The 26,413-nt window shown below is 41.7% G+C and overlaps 1 protein-coding gene across 2 annotated transcripts in view; it reads left to right on the forward strand.

The window, feature by feature from the left end:
* Positions 1–26,413, forward strand: part of JARID2 (jumonji and AT-rich interaction domain containing 2) — a 224,839-nt gene that overhangs the window by 164,320 nt on the left and 34,106 nt on the right. For both annotated transcript variants that reach the window (XM_075416852.1, XM_075416853.1), the window contains 2 exons: positions 9,639–9,815; positions 20,366–20,595. In XM_075416852.1, coding sequence (XP_075272967.1) covers positions 9,639–9,815; positions 20,366–20,595 — 407 coding nt within the window. The remainder of the gene's footprint in view (positions 1–9,638; positions 9,816–20,365; positions 20,596–26,413) is intronic.

Consider the following 26,413-nt stretch of genomic DNA (forward strand, 5'->3'; position numbering starts at 1 on the left):
ATGAGCTACAGGCATGAAATCCAAGTGCTCTGATGGCAGCAGCAGCAGCGCTTTAAAACCTCAGTGTGCGCAGTTTTTGGCACCCAGGTGGGCAACATCAAGTAATCTGGCAAAGGGAGTTCCTGCCCTTCCTTCAAACCAGCAACCCGTGTGCCTGCTTCTGTAACCTGTGAACGCACTGTAGGTTTGGTGCTCCCCAAAAGGCTTATTTTGTGCTAGGGATGGGGCTCACGATCACTTGGGTATGCAACGCAGCCTGGTAGCCTTCTGGGAATGGCAGCGCGGTGGCTCGGGATTTGCAGATTTGTCTTGTTCATGGTGGAGTGGGATGTGAAGTCAAGGGTTGAAACATATGTGGGAGGGGTTGGTTTTGAGTTTCGCTTCTGAATCTAGCCGTGTTAGTGGAGATGAATTGCTTTGAAATTGTCAGGGATGAATGGTAGATGCAAGAAGCACTCTACTTTTTTTTTTTAACTGTTCAGTAGTCTGTTACTCTGGTGTGTGTTTTGTTAACTTTGCAAAGTGAGCCTGTTAATTTTTTTTTTCCTGCAGATTCACGCGTTTCCCCACCCTTACCCTATTTCCCTAAAAAAGGAACAATTTTCTTTGGCTTATTGGTTTTAGATCTACTGCTTTGAAGAGTGGACTGAGAGGAAAATGGGTTTTATGTCACTGCACTAGCTGAGAAGTTAGCCATAACACTAGGCATCTAGTGATTCGTGCAACAGTAGAGGAAGGGAGAGTTTGAGCATTGGTGCGTTTGAGCTCTGTTTTGTTTCTGTACTTGGGATGGCCTTTTCCTCCCTCTCACTCAGGCACTGGGAGCTCCCTCTGGGACAGTCCCTGCAGGTGGAGTCAGAGAAGTGAGATGCAGTTGCCCTTTTCTATAGAGTTTATGCAGTTTGTTCCTTTTTAGCCTTGCTCCGTAAAATGGCCATAAAGCACAGGCATAAATTACATTTATTTGCACTTCAGGGACTTGACACTGTCCTGCCAAAACGTAATAAGCAGGACATATTAGAAATGAGAAGTAGGCCCTAAATTTGAAGTGTTGAGAAGCCAGTACATCGGGAGCATTTGGGAGGCAAGGTTTTTCCACCTGCATACAGCCCCAAAACGGGGCCGTGTGTCGGGAGGAGAAGCCAAACCTCTGGACGCAGCGTGTTACAGGGCTTGGCATGCTGCGTGTTTATCGGGGCAGGCTTCAGTCCCACATGCTTAGACCTGTCTTGGGCTTAAATCATTCTGGTGTCTTAAATCATTTTAAGATTTTTCCAAAGCACATCTGGGTTATGTTTAATTGTTAGGAGGAAAAAAAAGAGAGGAGCTAGTGGGGGAGTTGGTGTAAATAATTCATGGAGAAGAATCCTCCAATTTTGCAGAAACCACAGCCCAAATTACAGAGAAGGCTCTTGGACTGAGATGATTTTTGTTGTGGTTGTAACATACCAGGGTTTGAATCCTGTCCAGATGAAAACATTTGGTTTGTACTTCAGTAAATATTGCAGAAACACTGCCAGCTAATTCTGAAGAGTAATGAAATAGTGCTTTTGGCAAAGCGCATGCACTTTCCATACTTCTGATTCCACTCTTCAGATCCAAATTCAGAGGTTTTTTTAATATGTTGAGCTAGTCCAAGACAAAAGTTAATGTAATTTAATGAGAAACAAAACATACCGTAATTTAGGAGGGAAAATTACACATTTGTCAAATAAAAACAATTTAATAACCTCATTAGTCAAGTAAAATGGCTGAAAAACAGTATAGTTTATTCTATTAATCAGGCACTTGCTGCTGAGGTCAACACATCTGTGTGTACAGGTTGCGTAACATCAATTCTGCCGACTGTTAGTGGCAAGCCTGAATTTTGCACATGCAAAGGGTAACATCTTTCAGAGAAAACTGCTAAAAGCAGCACCATGACTTAAAAAACCATATTTTATCTCGTACTTATTGTTGTATAAGCATCAAATTATTATAACAGAGGACATAAAATACGTTTGTCATTCTTTCATATGCGTTAGGCAACACATTGTGCATAGTTGTGGTAATTGTTTTTCCTATATAGTTAGGTTTTCTTTTGTGTTGCTCTCACAATAGTAGGGAAGACAAAAAATACTCGAGAGAATTTTAATAATGAAACTGGAGATATTGACAGAAACAGTTGCCAAACATACTTCAAACTTCATTTTTAAAAGAACCGAGTGTCCTCCCTTTTCGTAATATTTCATAGCTCATTGTAACGGTGATGAGTGAATTTAAAAAAGAAAAATCACCATTAATGGTCTTCTCAAAATCTGTCACATGCAGCAGTATCCGATCACAGGAGCACTAGCTAACCCGTGCCCTGATACTGGGAAGGAGAGGGCGCTTGGGGTTTTGTTAGCTGTGCAAGCTTTCTGCAGGGCTTGCAATCCCGTAGTCAACCATGGCAGTTTGTTAGGCCTTCAGAATTGTACAACACAGGTCAGCTTTGGTGACTTGGAAGAGGGGGAGAGGGCTGGGAAGTTCCCACCAGGCTGGTGTCTGGCCTTGGCCACAGCTTTTCTGCACTCGACTGTGAATTAATGGCAACTTGTTAAGTGGGAGAGGGTGAGTGGCACATGTCCAGATCAGGGCAGCAGGTCAACGGCACTATCAGATAGATAGTCCTGTTAGAGCTGCTCTTTACTGTATTTGTTACTATTTAATGTCGGTGATTCTTTCAGCATCTTCCTGCTCCCGTTGTTCCTGCGGCCTGTGTCCTTCTGCTGACTTACTGCTTTTTGCTCGCTTCTTTCTCCAGCCCCAGCGCATCTCTGCTTCTGCTCTGCTGCTGCTGCTTGCCCTCTCTTTCTGCTGCCTTCTTCTGCCATGGCTTCTTCTTCCTGCCTGTCGTGTTGCGATTGCCTCGTCCCGTTCTTCAGTGATGGCACATGCTTTTATGCAAATACTGATGCAAAACATATCGAGTATCGTGAGAGGGGGAAAAGAAAGGCAGTAAGGAAGTGTGTGCCTAGACATCAGCAGGACAGAATGTGGAATGTACAGCTCCTACGCGAGATTGGAAACATACTGCTTTTCATGTTTTGTTTAATAACATAAAGTGATATATTAAGCTACACATTCAATAAGAAAAAGTGTGTGTAGAAATTTTCCAAATCTGTACCTGAGAGCTTGTAACATTATGTTAGTTACAGCATTTATTAATGGACTTTAATTTCCTTAGTCTGGGATTTTAATCTGAATCAGTTCCCTGACCCGATTCACCACATGGTCTCACAAAAATATTACGCTGCCACAGTCGAGGTGGTGGCACAGGAGTGAGAGCAAGAGGCTAGATGGAGGTAGATGCTCTGTAGACCATTTCTGATGCCAAGAAAAATGTCCGTGCAGCCACAGAGAGTCTAGATGGGTCATTGTATGAAATGGCTTCTAAATAAATGGTGGGAAGTAAAATTTTATTTTCTAGCTTACCATCGGATTTGCTGAGGAAGCGGGTTTTTCAGCCACCTGCTGATCGGGTGCAGAGCAGGGTGGGTTTCTCAATGTGGAGGGCTGCTCGCGCCCTTTCCCCAGGCACTGAAGGGCTGCTCCCCTGCTCTCCCCCTTCAACCGCTGCAGTGCCTGTGGTAGCAGCTGCTTGCACAACTTGGGGGCTCCCGGCACAGAAGGAGACTTGTAAAATTCAATACAGCTACAGGCTCTCGTAACACTTCCACAGATTCTTCTGCTGTTTTCTTGGGGATGGAAAGCGAGGAAGGGGGGAGTTATATACCTCGAGTGCTGAGATGTGGCATGCCCCACCTCCCAGGCACAGATGTTGCCCTCTGTCCAGAACATTGCAGCTCTTTTCTTTTGCTGTTGGTTATTAAATAAATGCTAATGTCACTCTTTAGATTGCCCTGGGTGGGCTTTCAGAATCATGCCTTGGTGCTGGGGAGGGCAAGAGGAAGAGGAGGGACGATGGCTCATCTTTACTCTTGCTGTCTGGCTGGCAAAATATGTGCAGGAACAAACTGGTGTAGCTGCCCCATGGGTTTCTGTTGCTGAGTGTGTCCAGGCAAAGACAAAAAATGGGTAGAATAGTATATCGTAAATTAGAAAATAAGCAAGTGCCTAAAACTGTGTGTTCTGTGAACTTGTGTATATGTATGCGTCTGGTGAACCTGTCGTTTTCCTTATTCTCATGCTATTTTGGAGGATTTTTATCATCTCACTGTCAGGTATCATTTTTGTGATAAATATCTGTTATATGTGGAGTCCCTCAGGGGTTCGTACTGGGACCGGTGCTGTTCAATGTATTTATCAATGACATAGACAGCGACATCGAGTGTACCCTCAGCAAGTTTGCAGACGACACCGAGCTGAGTGGTACAATCGAGACAGCAGAAGGACAGGATGACATCCAGAGGGACCTGGACAAGCTGGAGAGGTGGGCCTGTGTGAAACTCATGAGGTTCAACAAGGCCAAGTGCAAGGTCCTACACGTGGGTCGGGGTAATCCCCAGTATCAATACAAGCTGGAGGATGAAAGGATCGAGAGCAGCTCTGCTGAGAGGGACTTGGGGGTACTGATAGACAAAAGGCTGGACATGAGCCGGCAATGTGCGCTGGCAGCCCAGAGGCCCAACTGTGTCCTGGGCTGCATCAGGAGAAGCGTGGCCAGCAGGTCGAGAGAGGTGATTCTGCCCCTCTACTCTGCTCTGGTGAGACCTCACCTGGAGTACTGTGTTCAGCTCTGGAGCCCTCAGCACAAGAAGGACATGGAACTGTTGGAGCGGGTCCAAAGGAGGGCTCTGGAGCACCTCTCCCATGAGGACAGGCTGAGAGAGTTGGGTTTGTTCAGCCTGGAGAAGAGAAGGCTGCGGGGAGACCTGGTTGCAGCCTTTCAGTACTTAAAGGGAGCCTATAGGAAAGATGGGGACAATCTTTTTAGTAGAGACAGCAGTGACAGAATGAGGGGTAATGGTTTTAAACTAAAACAGGGTAGGTTTAGGCTAGATATAAGGAAGAAATCCTTTACAATGAGGGTGGTGAAACACTGGAGCGAGTTGCCCAGAGAGGCAGTGGAGGCCTCATCCCTGGAAACATTCAAGACCAGGTTGGACAGGGCTCTGAGCAACCTGATCTAGTGAGTGGTGTCCCTGCTCGCTGCGGGGGGATTGGACTAGATGACCTCTAGGGGTCCCTTCTGACCCAAAACTTTCTATGATTCTATGATACATGGGGAAACCTGAGAGCAACAACTCTCAACAAAGCCTGTATGTAAGGAAAAACACCATATTCTTAACTTGAGATGAAGACAGGCCAGATTTATGAGGAAAGGCAATATATTTTGTTAGACCAGCTGATACACCTGGAAAAAACAAACCAGCTCCTGAGCACACATTGTTCACAAATTCTCCAGTGCTCTTAGACATTCATGGCTACAATAACACTACTTAGCATTGTTTATATAAATTAGCAGCTTTGAGTAACAAATGGGGTCCCCTGTAGAGGCGGGCTGTGGCATCGTATACACATCCCTGTCTGGTCTCGGGGGCAATGAGGGATGTTTAGGACAGGAATCTTTATTATAATAAAGAATGTGGGTATAAGAATAAAGATCACCTAGCTTCCAGTCTTAATGGTGCAGCTTTGCATGTATGAGCTGCCTTAGTTCTTCAGACTTGAGAAATCTGAGTTTTGTTTCTGTAACAGTTTTTTGGGGTGTTCTCTTGGCTCTTTGCTTGGTGTGAACCACCAGCGCCGTCAACTGCTCGCATGTGTTAGGTGTTGCCTAATCAACATAATTGTCATTCTTTTTGCTTAAATCAAATCACACTGTACTTACAGGCTTGTCTTTCTTTCAGTTTCCTCATAAAGCGGATTTGCAGTATCTTGAGCCTGAGCAACCTGTTTCAGTATTTTAAACTAGTGTCTTCTCAGCCTGCTGGACATGTTTAGCTACATAGAACTAAAGTGAAAGTGGTTTTAACCAGCTCAACCCATAGGTGTGAACAAATTCTCAGTATTTGAGACTGTTCCAGAACTGAAATCTTACTACAAAAGACAAGGATAAAAGTAGTTCTAATATAAGAAGTAAACAAGAAAGCAGAAAGCTTTTAGATTTCTTTCAGTGTCTTCTATCCATTACAGTGCTTAAATAGAACAAAAATGTGTGAATCCAGTTTATTTTTTTTCTTTCTTTCTGTTTTGCAAGTGAACTTTAATGAATATTTAGGAAAAGCTGGGGGGAATAGGAAGGGAGAAGGCGACCAGAATGAACGCCAGCTTTTCTCTGAGGTCTCATATTGCAGAGCACTTAGATCACTGTAGTGAGGGCTAGCAGGACTCTCCTGTCTTATTGGACGTTGCTAGTCCAAATTCTCTGGAAATATACTTCCCAAATAGTCCCAGCTGTCCCAGGAATGCAGTTTAACCATTGTTGTTCATAGTTCTCGATTGGAAAGAATTAAAAAATGTCATTCTGTCTGAAGATCTATGCACTGAGATTACAACAATTGAATACCAGGAGTCAGGTGAAGTTTGTATCTGCTCTCGCACTTGGGTTACACCCTCCCTCCTTTCTAAGCAGCATGACACAGTACTATATTTTATTCTGTATTTTAAAAAAAGTAAAAAAGATTGCTAGTGTAATAACAACATTTGTGTTGCAGATGATAATTTTTTTTGCTGGTTGCTGTTGAAAGCAACTGCCAAAAAAGCTCAGGGATATGGAACTCTAGGGAAGATAAGGCTTAGAATAGATGCTGTAATCTGTTTTCCTATTTTACTGTCTCAGAAGGATAAAATTTCTGACTATTTCTCTAATTATAATAGATTTCAGTCTGTGTTTGAATCTAATTTGAGGATTCGTAACAGTACGTTTCTTTTACTGCCATCGTTTGTCAATGCATTAAGGCACTGATGGTGCCAGACTTTGGATCCTGATTAGAACTGATGCACAGTGTAGACTTGCAGAGCTAATAACGTCTGAAACCATACCACAGACTTGGGTGCCTAGATGGAAGAAAAACGAATTTATTTTTCAGGCAGCACCGTTCTTGAATAACTGTTTTGGAGTCTTCTAGTTAGTTGCTGTTGAGACTTAAAGCTCCTCTCCAAGCAGAATTGATGTGCCTCTCAGCACCTCTTGCCTACTGTGGTTGGCTGATTGCTTACAGTGTGCCAAAACTTTCTGGGCTTGCATAAAAAATGCAAAGGTTTTTGTTTCTGTAAGTTGCTACAGGTCCCATGCGTTGAAATATGTCAGCAGTCTTAATTTGACCATTAGTCTATAGAAATATGAAAGTTGTGGCATGCAAAAAGCTTTTCCCATTGGATAACTGTATGTGTCCATATATTTATTTCTAGGTTGGATGGATTAATACGTATGTCATTTCAGGGGGGAAGAATCATCATGCCCTAGGTGCTGTTGCAGTGTCTCCCCTGGCTGTCCCAGGGCAACCACTGATGCACAGCACAGGGCGCTGGCAGAGAGGTTCTGCCCGCTTCTCCCCAAGGCAACTGCGGTCGCAGAGGGGCCTTACAGAGACCAAGAGCAAAGGTCTTTATAGGTGGGGTCTGATCCACTCACTTGCTCCTCCCCAATGAGACGGGTGAGAGAATCAGAAGGCTAAAAGTGTGAGAACTCATGGGGTGAGATAAAGGCAGTTTGGTAGGTAATGTGAAAGCTGCGAGTGCAAGCAAAGCATAAGAAGAAATTCATTTGCTGTTTCCCCTCAGCAGGCAGGTGTTCAGCCATCTTCAGGAAACCAGGGTTCCATCATGCATAACGGTGACTTGGGAAGACAAATGCCATCACTCTGAAAGCCCCACTGCTTCCTCCTTCTGCCAGCTTTTATTTCTGAGCACAGTGGCATTTGGTCTGGGATATCCTTTTGGTCGGTTGGAGTCGTTCAATCTAGGATATCCCTTTGGTCAGCTGTACCGGCTATGTTCGCTGCCAACTTCTTGTGCGCCTCCAGGCTGCTCACTGGTGGGGCAGCGCAAGAAACAGGAAAAGAAAAGGCCTTGACGCTGTGCAAGCACTGCTCAGCAGTAGCTAAAACAGCCCTGTGTTATCAACAGTTTTGGTCATAAATCCAAAACACAGCACCATGTAAGCTACTGTGGAGAAAATTAACTCCATCCCAAACAAAACCAGTACACTTAGGAAAGGATGGGTTATCACAGAAACAGCCTATCCTAGTTTTTGTGCCATGTTTAGGTATCTATTCATTAAAATGTGCGTTTTGTAGTTAAGAGTATTTTGTACAAACCTGGTGGGAGCAGAAAAGATGCAACCCAAAAATAAACTTTAGTTAGTTGTTGGCAATGGCAACATCAACACCTCAAAACCAAGCAAACCACAGAACTGCTGTTCTAAAGAGAATCATGGAATCATAGGTTGGAAAAGACCTCTAAGATCATCAAGTCCAACCATCTTGTTGATGCCAGAAGTGTCTCCTAAGGAAGCATCAGCCAAATAGCCACTACCTTGTGTTGTTGGTCTGTAGCCCAGCTTTCTTTGTCCTTTGTTTTATTTAGCTACAGGAAAATAAATGAAGCGACGAGTCCCCATTCTCCACTTCTATTGACTTTCTATTTTTTCCATTTTTTCGCCAAAATAAGTTTTTTGTGAGTAGAAGGCTCCTAGGGCACCTGTCCCTCCACAGGACAGACAGAAGACTCATTTCAAAATGGAAACTACTATTGGGCATAAAGGATAGCGTCCGTTAGTTGTCAACAGTATTCATACATTTAAAAATAGTTATTAGATTGCTGCGGGAATGCCATGTGTCCTGATGCAGTGCGGAGAAACCTATACGCTGTTGTATGGCACGCATAAAAGAAATTCTGTGCAAGAGTTATGTTTAGATTACAGCCTGTGGTGGTGTTAAGATTGTGAATCCTCACTTCTCGCTCACTGAATTGCATGGTGTATCTTACCCTTCCACAAACAAGTCGGGTTAGGGGGAGCATCATAGCAAGAAAGCAAGAGATGAGAAGCAGCATCCTCAAGAGGAGCACACTGGGAATCAGGAGACCTTTGCTCTTTTCTCTCCTTTGCCGGGGACCTGCTAGGCAAATTTAAGCATCTCAATGTCTCGGTTTTTCTCTTTGTTTAAAACTGAAGCAGAATACTGCAAAGCATTGTGTACAATACTGTAGAGGTCTGCAAAGCATTGTGAAGTTTAAATACTAATATTTTATTGTAATAATAACCTAAAAATATTACCAGGGTGCAGACTGGTTTCTTAATGCTCTTTTTTCTTCTTCTTTCTGTTTGGAAAAGCTGTAAGCTTCTAGTTTGTGCGTTAAGACTTCAGTGAGGCACTTAAGCACGCATTTGAAATTAAGCGTGTGCATTAGTCCTTTTTGAATACACAAAGCTATTAATTAGGGCTTGTAGCAAGACTGTTTGATTGTCTAAAGTATGAATAGAATGTGCTTGGGAGGTAGGAAACCGTGCCTTTCAAGCACATACGTATCCTGCTGGTAAAAATTAATAAATAAAAAACCTCCAGTTAGTCATGCACTAGTGTGAGCTTCCATCTCTGAGTCCCCCTCTTCCCTTGCTATGCACGAGATTAAAGTAGGTTATGATCAATATGGTTAGTGCAATAAGTGGATGTAATGATGCTAATGAGCCATTTCTTTATAATGATCAGGTTCTCCAGCCCTGCCCAGCAACATGGTATATTTTGGAAGCTCTCAGGATGACGAGGATGAAGAAGAGGAAGAGGAGGAGACAGAGGACACAAAAACAGCCACAAACAATGCTTCATCATCATGCCAGTCAACGCCCAGGAAAGGAAAAACGCATAAACATGTACCAAATGGGCAAGGTAGGTCCTAAATAGCGCTGTTCTCCTGCACTGCCTCATACGGAAATTTATGAGATAAATGTGCTTAATTGTTGTCCATCCTTCTGGATCTGAGTGAAAAAGGATACAGGCCCTAATGGGAAAATGGAGTGAGATGTAGTGTTAGCATCTTCTGCTTTAACCTGTTTCTCCTGACAATCTGAAGTCTGTGGCAGAACTGTAACTGGAGGGCTGGAATTATAAATACAGATATATGTGTATATACACACACACATATATGTGTAGACACACACAGTCACTCACCCTCTGGCTTTTTTGAGACTGATGTTTAATCTAGAATGATTTTATTTTATCAAAGTTAAATATAAGCATTCGTAAGTGTTATCAAAATGTGTGATGGGACAACACTTAATTTCTAGCATGCAATATTGATATCACAATTGCAGTACATGAAGATACTGCATGTTGTTGATTGAAAATTTTATGGAAGAGGTTTCTTCAGGTCAGCTATTTCTTTGCAATTCAACAAAAGCTGCGTTCATTACACAATATTTATGTCACGATGTCCTTGTGCCATATCTTGATAAATCGATCCATGTATGTTGCAACATCACCTAGTGTAAAATCAAAGACCTAAAAGCCACGCTGAAAATTTTCTGAGCCTGCTATAATTGTCCACTGCCAAAGTCCTGGGTGATGTGGTTGGTTCTCTCTCCAGGAAGAGCTCTAGTATCGTATCAACTCTGTGCCCTCTCTGCCTGACGTAATGGAGCCTGTGCTCTCCATTCTCTGCCTCAGTATTAGTTTACCATGAAAATCTTTCCTGCTGGTGACTGCCCATTCAGCTTGTCCTCCTCTTAGTAGCAGGACTGAGAGGAAGGTCTCCCTACAGCTCACTTTTTGAGAGATGGTTGTGACCTGTGCCTGCGTTCTTTTTTGTTCTTTCGTGCTACTCTCTGCTCTGAAGAAGAGATAAATAGATCCCAGTTACTTTGCTTGCTTTTCAAAATGGAGTTTTCTGTAAAGGGCGCGCTTGTTACATATACCATAATTATTCTTCGTGACTGTGGCTGAATCTATTTTATATTGCACACCCAAGCTCAAAAACTTCGTGTGTTTTTGTGTAGAACTGCAAGGGGATGTTATGCGTAATAGCATTTCAACTGTCAGCTGCGAGCAGGAGCTTTTAATGCTGTAAAAGCCATGGATCAAAACTTGGCACTTTGGATTGATTTCTAAATAAACCCCGCAAAATAACAGCCACAAAACTCTGCATATGGAAAATGAGATTGCGTGTAACAGAAATGCTGCCTTAAAGTTTTAAATATGACATCTCATTACAAAAGGAGCCGATTGTGTTTCTTGAGAATGTCCCAGATGGCAGCCACTTTGAAATTAGCTCAGAACCAGAGACACCTGAAATCTTAATTGGGGTAAGTAAAGGCAAACTTAATGAGCCATCTAATGGCTTCATAATCTTTATCAATATAGATCAGAGTTAGCATAAATGAAGCTGCTGCTTTAGTAGATCTGCAAAAGACCTTTATAAAATACATAGGAGACAATGTGAGATGTTTTGACAAAGGTGGTGAAACAGGAATTCCCAGAGAAGGCGGCTGCTTCTTCTTCATCATTGTAATTTCCTTTTTTCTTCATTTTTATTTTTCCTCCCCTCCTTTTTTTCCTTTTAATTAATTTTTCCTTACCCAGGGGTATTCCCATTTTTCAGTGTCTCTTATTTTGGTTGACAGCCAATGGTATTTTTGTTTCCTGTGAATAAAGTAGGTTCTGGTTCATGTGTGTCTGTTTTAAATGAGACCACACACAAAGGCAGACCAGGGACGGGTGCAGCAAATGAACTTAATCTAGCGTGAGAGTCTATTTTTAAGGAATTAAAGTCTTTTGTTTTTAATATGCAATGTGTAGTCAAGCACTTTGGACCTGAAAATGCTAAACATTTGCTATGACATACGACAACAAAGGTTCAGAGCTTGATTAATGTCATTAGTCAGTGTCAAATGATTACTTTCTACTAAATGGGGGCCAGAACAACTTTCCTGGGCAGTCATTTGTCAGTATCCTCTTCTGATGCCAATGGGTGTTACTAGGGTTGCACACCAAACTATTTGTTATAACCTAGCCTGTTGAGCCACCTTTTGGACAACTAACTCAATCAAAAACGCCCGAGTATGAATAAGAAGCATGTTTAGCATGTGGCATAGCTTGCTGCACAAATTGACGTAATTAGCTCAACTGACTTGTCGCCTTCCAACCTTACTGCTTACATAGATCTGTTCAGAGCATCAGATTATTACCTGTGCCTATTCATCCTCCTTTCTTAGTACTTCTGATGAGCTGCACACATGCCCAGCTGTTAAAGAGCAAGGTAAAATGTTTGGCAGGAGAGTGTTTATCGCCTACGTTCATGGGATTGTGGAAAAGGGATACGTAGCAATGTGCAAGTCTTTCCCTTGTGCGGTATCTTAGTGCAGGCAGTGATAGTCTTGTGGTTAAACCATTTTCTAATATATTGCTGTGGTTGCTACAAGGGAAAAGGGTAGAGCCACGCACTTAAAAGTTGGTTTCATGTCATTGTCAAATTTCAGCTTATTAGGCTGAGCCTGACATATGTTAGGTCTTGGATGTCACTGGTGGTGCTTTGTGCCTTGGTTAGAAATGGGTAGGTGTATCTCATGTTCTGTGGGATGTTCTGTGTGTAACTCTTCCCATTACGGTTTTTTTCAGCACGCTTAAACTTACAAGAAACAATTCTCGCTAAGAGAAGATACTGTCTAAAGGCCTTCAATTTTTGTTTGCAAACGAACTGTTCTCTTGTAACAGAGACTAAAATGTGTGAGTGGTTCTTACTTGCTCATTGATTAAGGTGTGATCTCACAGTACGTGTCATAGATTAATTCAGGTCAGAGAAAACCGCAGGAGGTCATCTAGTTTGACCTCTTCCGCAGAATACCATTGGTAACTTTTCTGATAAATTCAGCAATAAAATTGGCGGACGTTTGTGCTTTTAGTTATATATGTCTTCTCAGGAGGGGGAGATTTTAGAAGCTTTCTAAAACTTGATGTGGAAATTTGGTCCTAATCAGAATGATTTTAATTGAGTTAGGATTTGTAGTGGGGTTAAAATAGTGAAAGGCCAGAAACTGATCAACTGAATCACTTGGTCTCCATAGAGCTACTGACTTCAAAAGGACATTTTCCCAGCGAAGAAACCATATGAACGTGTAGTTGGAAGAGAGAAATGCCTCTTGCTGTTTTGGTCAAGGATTTAATCTTTTTAAAGCTCATAGTTCGCTTTTAACTTCAGACCTTCTAAGTAAGTTTGTGGTGAATTTCAGAATGAACATATGGAAAACTAGGGGTGATGTGATGCTGCATAGTGCAGCAGATAGAGCAGCGGTTTGGATGGCTGTGTTCTGATTGCAGCCCTGTTCCTGACCCTTTGGAGTGTGGGTGTAGGAACCCCGTAATTCTCAGTGTTTAGATCCAGAAAACGCCCAGCTGCGGGACGCCTGCGTGCTGCTCAGATGGATATGCTTATTTTCCAGCTTGCATTTTGTATGCATCTCAAAAGACCGTCAGTCTATCTGAGACGATTACATGGCTTTGAACCTAAGGAATTTGGTGGAAGAAGCCAGGCAGGAGTGTTGGCTTAAACAATATGTTTTTTCTTCAGTGTGGCTGCCAGGTGTGGGGAGAAACTTCTCAACCACAGCCTGGATGACAGGGCATCTTGCCAACGCAGAGGAGGAGATGGAGAGACAGTGATCTATTAGAAAATTGACCTTATGCAAAGGGAGGAGGGTGTCAGTCATCAGCTGCTGCGGGCTGACGTGCAGGGAAAGCAGGTTCTCCGCAAGCGAGCTGTACTGCGCTTCCCTGAGGGACAGGGAGGTACTGAGTCTAAATTACACCTCCCTGCTGCTCGGAGGAAATGCCGAGTTGTAGGTAAGAGGGTAGGCTTAGGTCTCTGTTTCTTTAAAACTGATTCTTTGAATTCCTCATGACTGAAGAGATCCTACTTTGATTTCATTCTGTGGCACAATGGAAGGTTTTCTCTGCAGGCTCCCGAAGGAAAATGTTTGCAGGTGCCAAGTGTTTCGTTAGGCAGCTGGGAGATGCAATGAGGGAGTTGTTGGGTTATCGGTCCCATCACAAGAGCAAAAGGGGATAGGTGTTACTGTACTTGAAAGGGCTTGTGGACTGGAAAAGGGCCTCGGGAGGAGCAGCATACACAGATACAGTTGCGCAGGCGACTCTGAAAGTGCACGGAGCGGGCTACAAATTTCCTCAAGAAGGATGATTGCGGGATTAGGCATTGCTCACACCAGGACAGCAGTTCAGAGCTGGAGAGAAGTGCCCATCTGGGCTGGCATACCTGGGAACGTTGTGTTTGTCTTCGGACACCTGAGATGGACAATTAAGTTCTAAATTACAGTTTGGAAAACGGAGTTAGCCATCACTATGTGTAACCAGACTTCTTCATGAAGGAGAGTTTTGTTTCCTTAGCTGGGGCAAACCAGCTCCAGTGTGTCAAAAAACCTACTGGGTCAGAAAGAGTTACTGGTCCGTGCTGTGTTTTGTTAACACGGTCAGATAAAAACTGCTCTGCATGCCTTTTGCCTGAAATGAGCCAGGGAGAAAATTGTATCGATGCCTTTTTTTCTTGGGGCTCAAATTTCAAAACAGGTCTGGCAGTAGTGCATAGTAAGCAGGCATCGCTAGAAATACTATCCTCTGCTTTAGTGCCGTCTTCCTCGCTTACCAGAAACACAGAAGAATGTTTTGATTCTCAATTTGCAATGGATAATTTAGCAGAGTAATTTCCGTACATGTGTAGTAAGATGATGCAGGAAAAGATTGTAGATGTTTTTTTTTCTTATTTCAGGATTATAGTTCAATGCAGTGTTTGTACATCTTGGGCTTAAATGTAGTATCTTTTATATACCTTACAGTTTGAGAGTGCTGTGAGAAAATTCTAATTTGTGATTGCAATTCCTTATTTAGTTTTTGATTTAACTAAACTTGGTATTTGTGGGTGGGTACCTAAGACGGAGTCTTAGGCTCATGCATCTTCTTCAATTAAATTAATCCTGAAGAGGTAGACATTCAGAAGAAAAAATATTTTCTGCATCCAGCTAAAATGCAGAATGAGAAAATTTCAGGCAGATTGCTACAATAGTTAATGGGTAGGCAATTATTTTGATGATTTACAGCCTTTTGTTGAAATACCATGGAACCAGTAATTGTTGCAATAAACATTTTGCACATTTAATTTTTCTGCAAAAATATGTAACATGAAAATTACCCGTTTTGCAGTAATTTACATATTTAAATATGCAAATAAGGCACAACACATTTGTGGATTTGTGGATTTTCAGTAGCTAGATGTATGACCTGTGGAGAAGAATAGGGGAGCTGGAAGTTGCTAAAAAAATTTGGATTGCTATCCTGGTGAGAGACTTGTGATAACAGATAGACACTTCTTGTATGGACTTGCTGCTTAGAGGGTGACCCTTTGGATGTTGTTTGTGTCGTAATGGTTAAGTGAGAGTAATGAGTTTGTGCGAAGATGAGACACTTGGTATTGAATTTTTGCAAGTGGTGGCGTGGTGTCTCATACCAATAATGCTCCTCTCAATGGCCCAATATATTCCTGGGCACATGGGGTTATGAGCTGTGTTACTGATAGTTTCAAAAAGAAATTCACTTTATTTGCCACAGTTCTCCTGTTTGACTTCTGTTAGCGTGCAGCTATAGAAATTTTGTTGCAGACATGTCCACTGACAAGTTGCATAGTGTTGGGTTAGGGCTGGAGGACTGCAGAAACAGCGGTACCACATGTTTTCATGTGATGTTGTGGTATCCTTTTCTCCTGAAGTATGCCTTTACTGCTGACCCTGAGTAGGCAGATTGTGTTGGGGGGACTCCAGAAGACAGCTTCTGTCTCTGGAGATGGTTTATAGAAATCTGAACATACCCAACATTTAAGGAAAACGGTCAGCAGTATTGAAATACTCCGGTTTATGGAAGTGGATCGTTGTTTTAGTTCTTCCAGGAGAGGAAAAGAATTATTGCCTGGGTCCTTTAAGGCTGTTTGAGAGCCACATAAATGTTTTCACAGTGACTAAAAACTGAATTAAAGCCAGAGCAAGAATGTTTTTGTACAGTAACGGATACTTAATGCCAGAAAGTTGATTAATATTACATCTCTTCGCAAACATGATCTATGTAACAACATGAGGTTTGCATTGGAATAGCTGGCTCGGGTTCACAACATTGGCAAGGCTCCCTTTTCTCCTTCTGAAAACAAAACTTTTCCCTTTCACTCTTATCTTCTCTCTTTGTTTTGGATAGTTTTATGAATGCGCAATCACTTGCTTTACGAAGCGTGAGCTCTGCAGCATGTGACATGTGTGTACATGTATGGTCCACGCCTTTATCTTCCAGGCACTCAAATAAATCAAAAGGGTTCATACATCAGTACTCTGCTGTCCCTGCAGCAGACTTCCCCGTTATCTCCAGTATAAAGCGTATCTGGTGCAGGAATAATATCCAGGAGGACTTGGGAGAGAGCGCTTTGCCGATGGAGTCAGCAGTTGGCTGAGCCCAGTCCAGTAATTCTGCTGCTTACACAGTGAAAGCCTGATTATTGTACGTATTATAAATTGGCTTCTGAATGGCTGGCTGGATGTATCCTATAAAATATTTGTATGCAAATGAATTTGTAGGAATACCTCAGAAAATTGCTGAAAACACAGTAAATGTTTACAGATTAGTACAGTGCAAATTTGTAGTTAATCTGTAGTAATTGAGCACATCTGTGGGTTTACTTGATCAAAAATTTTTTAGCCATTATTATAGCTATACCTAGAATACGCACGATTTGCACAGTTTGCACTGGTTTTCGTAGGGATTCTTTATCACAGTTTCAAATGAGATACCCCAAAGTCCCTGTCTGGGATCTGGGGTGGATATTGGTGCCTGGGCTCCAGTTCCCCCGATGCAGAGAGCACGGTGATGCATGTGTGGGGACCATGCCTGCCATAAGGTTTTGCTCTGCTGCCATAAATTATGTCAGTGGTCCAGAAACCCCTAGTGCTTGCGAGTTTTGAATGTAGTCGTTCAGTTTCTTTGTGTTTGATCGTCACTGCTAACCAAAAGACCCACAAGTATTTCACTCTGGGACTCTTATTGTTTCAGCTTAATAATAACAATAATTGCTTTGGAGGGCACAGCGTTTTGAGAATGAGCATTCAGATAGGAATGGATAAAAGGATATCCATTTATTCTAGTTGAAGTGCCTGGACACTAATAATTTACTTGCACTTTTAATTATTTGCTAGTAGTGCTCTTACCTTAAACTAAAAGCTGTTCTGGAAATATAGAGCTGGTTAACGTAGCATAAAATAATCATAATTCAAGACTGCAAAAAAATTCTGCTGTAATAGTGTGAGTTTCACCACTTGTGTGGGTTGGGCACTTTTTTCCTGCCTTTTTTTTTTTGGATGAAATTATTACTTCAAGGATGAAACTTTTGTTGACTACTGTTTCATGAGTAAAAAAAAATAACTGGGAGCAGAACACTGGATATTGTGCCGATCAGAGCTATCTCTAGAATGTACGATTGTAGCTGGGGCATACCTGTATCTGGACTTAGTAAAGCATAAGATACAACTTTTCTGCTTTTCTGAATGCCTCAGAAATATCGAAGAGCTGGCAGACATGAAGGAGAATGCAATTTGCTGCATAAGAAGGCACAAAAGAATTAGTAATGATTTTATTGTTAAATCACAATTGGTCTCAGTAATATTTAATGCAGAATTTTGGGTTTTGGAGGGATTTATTGGTTTTCTTTGAGAAGTGGATGTTTCTTTTTTATTACCAGTTATTCTTCAGCAATGAGATTTCTTGGGGGACTTTTTGGTCTTTCCTGGTGATTTCACCTTTTCACTGAGCTGTCCTTACTAGCCATTAGGGCCAGAGTTTAATCTTGTATTGTACTAAGTCTAAATAACTTCTACATTTTCACTGTGATGGGAGCAAAATCATAGGCCAGGGGATTTTCTTTTTCTCCTTAAATGCTTAGCTATGATAGTGTTTTGTAATTAGTCAGGTTAGCATTTTGATGGTTATTTACGTGATATGTTTGTGAATTTTGCAGAACTTCTTATTGCAGAAAAGCTTTTATACCTATCTAGGTGGATATAGCAATATTCTGCATGTTCATAGAAACAAACACTGATTTTTGTAGAAACTAGTACCATCTACTGTTTAACTAGAGGCAGCTTGACTAGGACTGTTTTGCATCTATGTCTCTCCCTTTTTATTGTGTTTTCAGGCTTTAAGCTTTTTAAGCTTTTCCTGTGAGACTGAACATTTTTCTCTCTCATTTCTCTCTTCCCCCTTTCAAGAATCTTACAAATTAAGACAAAAGATAATTACTCAGAGGGTAAAACTGGCAGGGTTCCCACGACACTTAAAATTAATGAGCTGTTGCATATAAAATACACCTTGTCTCATGTTCGTTGGGGTTTTTTTTGGTGAACCATAAAAGTGCACAATTTGGCTTTTTGGCTGTGTTTTCTGTTTTAGTAATTTTCGGTTTATGGAAGTGGCAACTGAATACAGAAAACCAATCTCTCTGACAACGTTTCTGTATAAGCAGATCAGTATATACAATTTGTTCCTGCCGAAGGAAAATACCACTCGCGGTGATGAAATATGTATTAACGAAGCTGCCATCAGTTGTTTGTGCCATGTCTTATTAAAAATAAATAGTCATGCTTCGTGCGTCCATAGCGGCTTCCATCTGATGTGAGAACTCCTTACAAAGGAGGATAAATGTATTGTCGTGAACTCCCCGAGAGGGGCTGGCAATTATTAGCAGTTCCATCACTGGAAATGAGACACGGAGGTTACGCAACTTCCACTGAAATCGCCGAGAGAACCTTGGCTGGTTGGGGCAGCGCCAGTTGCTCCTGAGCTCAGGAGTGACGGAGCCACGGGGGAATTTGTGGTTACTTCGCTGCCGAAGGCTTTTCTCTCGTTCTTTCTCAATTTATGCGAGAGGGAGAGAAACGAGGAGGAAGAGCAATTGCATTTTAGTTTTTACATAATCTGCTTCAATGCTTATGACCAACTGAATATGCTAAGTGACCTGAATAACAAATTCGTCAATGGCTTGCTGGAGATTCATCTTTTGGAGGTGCTGTGGAAGGGTAGATAACTGGTTGGGACGGTTTGGAGGTAGGTGTCTACTCAAAAGCAGCATAGATGCCTCTCTCCTGTCCGGCAGGGTTGTTGGTCCTTTATTATTATTACTATAACTGCTACTACTACTGTAATACTAGAGGACATCTGTAGAGAGGGCTAAGCTTCGCAATTGTAGGTACATCATGTTGAGTGACAAAAGGCGGCTTTCATTTCATGAGAAAATAATAACTTAATCCATTTAGTTCATATTCCCAAACAGATGAGGTGTGTTGTGTGTAATAAATATGATTTTTAGATACTTGTGCTAATAAGTATTTTTGACTTTTCTTATTTACATCCTTTCTAAACTGGCAAAAAAGGCAGGGATACAAGAGTAGATGAGTAGAGAAGGCAGGGGTACAAGAGCAGATGTGCAGAGAAAGCAGGAGAGCACTTGCCCTTGCGGGCGTTGGATGACAAGCCTCACAGCCCTCTGTCAGGTGCTTCACTGAAGATGGAGCAGCACTGACATAAATTCACCACATTTTTGATTAACAAACAAACAGAGAAATGTGACTTTTTTTTTTTAACCGTAGCTTTTCATGTTCCCTGACAACAAAAGAACAGTGACTATTCTTAAATAAATTCAACAGAGGAACAGGAACAAAGCTTGCTGAGATAGACTTGTATACCTTTGCATTATATTTATTGTACAAAAAATACGATTTCTGTTCTGTGCTCTATTATTCCTTCACTTTAGCAGAAGGCTAGGGTGATCAGCCTGGGTCCCAGCGTTACTTTATACGACGTGTTCCACTACGGTTGTAGTATTTTCCTTTCTTTGCAGAAGTACCTTTTTCTATTTGCAGCTTGCTGCTATAGGCAAGCTGCTGTCAGTTTGGTTCAGCAGTTTGGATATTGATGAAAACAAAACATGCTTTTTCATGGAACGTTTTCTTTCTTTTATGCTAATGTAAAAATAAGTCCTTTTTGTGTTTAGATTACGTTTAGAATTCCCTCGCTGCAACAGCAAAAAGTTAATTAAAACTGTCATAAATAAAATCAAACTGACAAGTCTAAATTTAGGTCAATCAAAACAGTAATATACTTTGTAAGTTTTAATTTGGATGTTAAAGAGAATGTGCATTAACAAGCAAAGGAAATACATTAGTAAATCTGTTCGTATAAGGAAATATGCAAAATAGTGCTTCTATTTCTGTGTTAATTTTACTTTAGATATAAGAAGTGACAGCAGAGAATGTTGAGTTATTTTGAATGAAGAGTTTGGTCTTGCATATGAGGCTCAGGTTTTTTTTTTTCTTTTTTTACCTTACTAGTCTGATTTTCTCTCTTCTCAGTTTTCAATGGGTCCAGCAAATCATCGAAGGAGAAAGAACCTGCTCAGAAACACAAAAGCAAAGAGGCCACACCAGGGAAGGAGAGGAACAGCGAACAGAAGGCTGAGAGCCGAAAAGACCAGGCTGCTGCTAATCACCATCCTGCTACAAACACTGGCTCCTCTACGAAAGGGCTCACTGCTAACAACCACCACACTCTTCATAGAGCGGCTCAGGACTTAAGGAAACAGGTAATGAATTGTACTGCACTGCGGACACATGGGAAATGCAGACTTTTAAGGTGCTAGCTCTGTTTTCCACTGCCTGGCACAGAAGGAACATGGCAATCCTTAAAAGTGTGCTCTGGAGATAGCAGGGAGTTAATTTTCAGTGAAAGAGAGAGAAAAAGAGAAAGAAGGAAAAAAGGAAAGTGCTACGTACATCGGAAGTCAGCATGATAAAGCATGCTTTACAACCCTGTCTTTATAGTACACAGTGTACCCATCCGACAGAGTAAAGTTCACATTGCTATTTATTAAACCTTTCTGACTGGCACTCTTGTTGGCGCCTCTGCTGACAGTGCCAAGGCTGGCAGCATGTGGAAAAATGAACTCCTTTTGTATACGGCTGGTCTGCTCGGGTTATCTGAGAGGCTCACGGGCGCTGTAGAGAAGCTGGCGCTACGCTCAGTGTCTTGTGTTGCATGTGGGCAGCGCACGCCTCGGAGTCGGGAAAAATGTTTTGCCCAATGCATAAAGGAGGTGCTCCAGGATATTGCCTCCTTCACAGTGGACGTACCAGGTGAGGAGAAATTCAGACTTCCATGTGACCTTGTAGAAAACCAGCGAAAAAACCCAGCAAGAGGTTTGTCTCAGCCTGACTTGGATTTGGGTGCGGAAGTTAAGCAGACTGGTTGTTCGGTGCTTGTGACTGTTGTTTGGGCAGGATGCATCTCCATCTATTTTTGATGGTCAGGTCAAAGGGCTTCTAAAATAGCAGCTGTCGAAGAAGTTTTTGTAGAAGACTTTCAAAATCCCTAGTCAGTGTCCTTATTCAGTCTGGGGCTGCCTTAGCAGGGTACCTGCACGAGGCCAGTGTAGTACAGAAAGCTCGCTGCACTTACACCTTATGGGATTTTTGGGGTTTTGTTTGTTTGTTTTTCAGTGGTAAATTCTCAACAGGCCAATTAGAGACACTCTTTATTTGCTGGCATCTAAAAGTTTTTCTACTAAGTAGACTGGCCTGGATTTCAGTGGAGCTGGAATTGCCATTTTATAGGGCCATCAAGGCCTAAAGTGGCCCCTCTTAGTCATAAGCTTTGACATTATAAATGGCAAAAAGTAAAACAGTTGTGCTCTTGCCGAGGAAATCTTCCATGCCCTATACTTAAATGATGTTTAGCTTCTCCTGAAATGCCTCCACTGGATTTGTATCACCTTCTAAATCAAATTTGAGATCCTGAATGCTATCTACGATATATTTCTGTGTACCTCTGTAAGACTTCGGTCTTTATTTGCCTGTGTCAATTTTTGCTTATCTAGTCATCAGCATGAATGCTGTTGCATCCTTTCGGCTCTTGGTTTTTTTGTGACTACCAGCATCCTACGGTCCTTGCTGTGATGTGCTCTGCCATGAGCTCTTCATGTTGGACAGGTTTCTCAAAATATAAAGATGCATTTCATATTTAACTATTTTAACTCACTTAAGCACTTGTGTGAAATGCTTTGAAGTTGTATCATCAAAGTATGGTTAAAATTCTCGTGAAAGTCAGCTGCTGTCACTTGTGAAGGTAGTTCTGAGAAGCGAAAAGACAGGTGTAGAAGAATTTTGTCCACGATCCAAGTGGGTTTTGCTTCGTAGAGTATTAGATGTTTTCAGTTGTGCTATGCAAAATGGAGAGAAATTCTGAAGCAATGCAGTGCAAGCAACAGTCACGTTACAGAGACACCTCACAGAGTGTGGTCCTCAAGCTTCAGAAAAGAAGGGGGCTGTAATTTGAGATGATGTTTGGTGGCTTTTTTTTTTAAAAAAAAAAAAAGGTTAGGCATTTAAATTTTCTTATGCAACCCACAGTAACATGAGTACTTTCTTACCAAGTTTAATGAAAATGTGGCTGTAACTAATTAAATTTCTGTTTCTGCGGATTATGCATTTTACCTGACAGAAAGATTTAGCTTTGTGCAGAACCTTAGACTTACCGGTTATGTGACTTAGCTAAATTTTCTGCCCTTGTCCTGAGTATTCGTTGGTATTTTCAGTATTTTCCAAGAGGAGAATTATTTTCCCAGGGTGCCAGCCACATATTCCTCCTCCTTCCAGTATGTTTTTCCTCCTTGTTCACGTGCATTTACATGGTTTATTTATGTGCGTGTTTTTGTTTTGTTCAGTCTTACAGAAAATAAAGGCAGAACATGAGAAATCACTGGAGGTTTTCTTTTTTCCTCTCATTCTTTCTCTCCTTTCCTGGTGTGCATATGCACTTGTCACGTGTTCCTCTCTTTCTTCCTCCCTTGCTATCTTCCCAAATCCCCCACTTCAAAGGGGCCGTGGGCGAGGAAATGTAGTTCAATGGGGCCCTCTCTCGGCCTAATATGGTAATTTAGCTCTGCAAAACTCATATCAACACAGAACTATTTTTCTGAATGAATTCGAGGTCACTTACATAACTTCAATTTGTTTGGGACCAAAACTGTTGTTGGTGTTGCTAATGTTGCTGTAATTACTGTGGTTGTTATCGAACAAGTTGTTTGTTGGCTTTATTGTGTGTGTGTGTATACGTGTATGTGCCTGGAGGATGGATCCTAGGTGCTGTGCAGAGGTGTGTATGTAGACAAGTTCAAATCCAACAAACAAACTGCTGTAAGCCTATGTGTTGGTCCCATTTACTTTTAAAAGACAACAAAACTTAAAAGCTATTGTACCGTATTCTACTGCAAGGCAAGCGTTCAGTAAAGTGGAGAAGATAGGTCTGAAGACAAATATACATCTGCAAACATCAGAAGATAGCTGAAAAGCAAAGATAAAAAAGCAAAGATAAGATTATTTGTATCCCTAGTTTCACCTTTAGCACAAGGCTTTGAGTCATGTAAGGCTAATGTCAATCACTTTGTTACTATTTGAATTAAATTGACTTCTTTCTTATGCGCTCAGTGTAAGCACTGCCTCGGAATGGAGCTGTGGCATAGACCCCCATTTGGTGAACCTGCGCACCTGGCAGTGTGGCCAATTTTTTAGGCTGACTCTGTGTGTGTATGTTTGGTTTGGGGGGAGACATATCAACAGTAGAAAGGTAAGAAAATGCCTCCCACAATTTCTTGTTTCTTTTGGTTCCAATCATCTGATGGGTCCTCAGAGACAAGTACAGACCAGGAACGTGTAGGTGATGACTCACCAGCCAGAATTTCACATTTGTCAATGTGAAATCCTGAATGCACCTGTTGCTTTGATGGTAGGCTATGACCACGTTGTTTGTTCCGCTTGTTTCCCACTGGAAGATGTTTGCTGCAGCCTATTCCCATTTGAAGCGTGGTCCGTTCCGGTCTATGTAGTACTGCTGTATCTTAAACATTGTGCTATCCTCTCTGAAAAAACTTGAGATACCAGTGGTCATTTGGGGAGGGAAGAAGGAGAAGCGTTTCAAAAACATTGTGTTGTGTCTGCTCTAGAAAGATGATGGTCCTGAAGAAGTTTTCAGCAGTTTTTCTTTCTTGTGGGGTCTCCTTAGTTGGCAATCAGAAATAAATAAGCTAATTCCTTATGGTATTCTCAAAGCCAAGTGTTCTCTGCTTTGGGACCTGTTTGACATTGGAATAACTTCACGAAGTTTGAATAAAAACTCGAAATAGCGTGCTTGTAATCTAGGATTGGAGGATAGCCAAAGCTTATGTACCTGTTCAGCTCAAGATCTGGCCCTGAGAGATCTAAGCTTTCATTGTGTGGAGGTATTCTAACAAATCTAAACAGTTGTCAAAAGATGATGTTTTGTTAATGAATTCCATTTTCCAGAGTTTTATATCTTGGCAGTTTTAATTCTGGCCTGAAGCTGGTGGTGCTGATGGCATGTTTTTCTTTGAAGAGGAGGAGCTGTGAGGATCTTGCCTTTCTCCTTGAGCACTTTCTCCATGACCGTGTTTTGTTCTCAGGCCCTGTGTCACCACCCCTTGCTGAAGGAGTGCCCTGGATGGCCCTTCAGACTTCGGGTCACAACTTCTTCAAAAAAAGTCCTAGGAAGGCTGGAGTGACAAGGTACCTCCATAGAGCCTGACTGCTCACTCTGCGGTGTTGTCTTGACTGTACCTTGAAGCACAGTAATATAGCTATGGCTTCCTTGAAACCTGCTGAAAAACGTCCTGTAGAGGAGACTCTACAACATCCATTGACAACTTCTTCCAGCATTTTCCTTTTCTACTAATGAGAAAATTTTCCTAGTTGTGCTTTGGATCGTTGTTGTAGACAATTAAAGGTTTTTTTCTGTTTTTTTTCCTGGTGAAGGTGGAAAGAGTATTGACTGTCTCTTTTCAGAGGAGCTCTTTATGCATCAGAAGACTGTTAGGGAATTGTCCCACAGTCATCTCTTTCAGACTAAAGAAGCCCAGCTCCCTTGGCTTTTCAGTAAACATCATATTTTCCAAATACCTGAGCACTTGGTGCTCTTGTAGACTTGCTCCACTGTTTGAATTTTTCTTGCAGTGTGGGCGCAACGCTGGGTCCAGCTCTGCATAAGAAAACCTGTGCTCCCGTACTGTGCTTTCTGTGTTCTTAATAACAGGTCTCAGAAACGGATTTCTGTGCTCTGTACTACCACTGCATTTTGCAACCCACTGTGGTCCCCAAATGTTACTCCACCCTGTTTCTCTTCCTAAAAATAGCACTTTCTCTTATTGTAGAAATGTTCTGAAGTAAGTTCTTCAAGACTGCCTTTGATTTTGACCTTGTCTCCAGAGTGCTTACAGCCGCTTCCAGGTGTGTGTCACTGGCTAATTTTACGATCATCCACGTTACTGATGGAAATACGTGGTGGAACCGAGGCGAAGACAAGTCCCTGCGGAAAGTCACCTGAAATGCCTCCCCAGGATGGCAGTGAACTATGACGATAATTTCTCTTGAGGATGACTTTATTTAATCCCTTGTGAAGCCACTATAGAGTAATTTAGTCTAGGATGTGTCTCAGGAGCTTGTTTGATGGAAAATCATGTGAGACAGGGACTGGAGCCCTACTGAAGCGAAGGTGCTTCTTTGCCTGCTCAGCAAGGTGTCTGTCAGAAGATTATCAAATTAGCTTGGTGTGCTATTTTGGCAAAACTGTGGGTGGGGTTTTCTGGTTTTGTTTTGTTTTTTAATTATTTTTGGTTTTGTCATTATCTTATCATTGTTTGTGTGTTTTACAAATCAACTGTTTAGTGATTTGTTTCAGAATGATTTTAGGGTTTGAAGTTAGGTAGACTCTGCGTGCTCTCAGCTGATTTCCAGAAGCCATGCCCTAAGTCATCTAGGTACACTTTCGCTTGCTGGGATTGCCTTCCCAGCTCTTTTGCTGAAATTGGTTGTTACGTGTCTGGTAAGTATTCAGTCAGTGGTACTTTTGGTGAAGGCTAATGCAAGAGAAGCATAAACTCTTTAGCCAAACTGTTACATTTGTTTTCCTTCCTTGTATGGTGGTTGATCTCTGCTGTTCTTTATTGTCATCGTTTTTTTAAAGTATTTATAAAAGTTTTTCTGTTTCATTTTATGTCCTTTGCTAACTGAAGTTTCTTTATCTCCTTGGCTTTTCTGGTTTTACCCGTGCATGCTTTTGCTATTCCTATATAGTTGCACTTAGTCACGTAATTGTGTTTCCACTCTTCATTGTGATTCTTTTCTAATTTTCCAGTCCTTAGAGAACTTTGTGAACAGGCATAACGAACGGCCCGTGCTTTGTGCCCTTCCTCTGGGTGGGAATTGCTTTGGTTTGTTTTTTTTTTACAGGTGTGTGTGTTTGTTTTGTTGTTGTTGGGGTTTTTTAAGTCTGTTGTCCTTCTTCTATGGTTGTCGCGTCTTGGAATTGAAAACTCATTTCATAATCACTGTCAC

Source organism: Opisthocomus hoazin, chromosome 3, assembly GCF_030867145.1.
Source record: "Opisthocomus hoazin isolate bOpiHoa1 chromosome 3, bOpiHoa1.hap1, whole genome shotgun sequence".
NCBI classification, from domain to species: Eukaryota; Metazoa; Chordata; class Aves; order Opisthocomiformes; family Opisthocomidae; genus Opisthocomus; species Opisthocomus hoazin.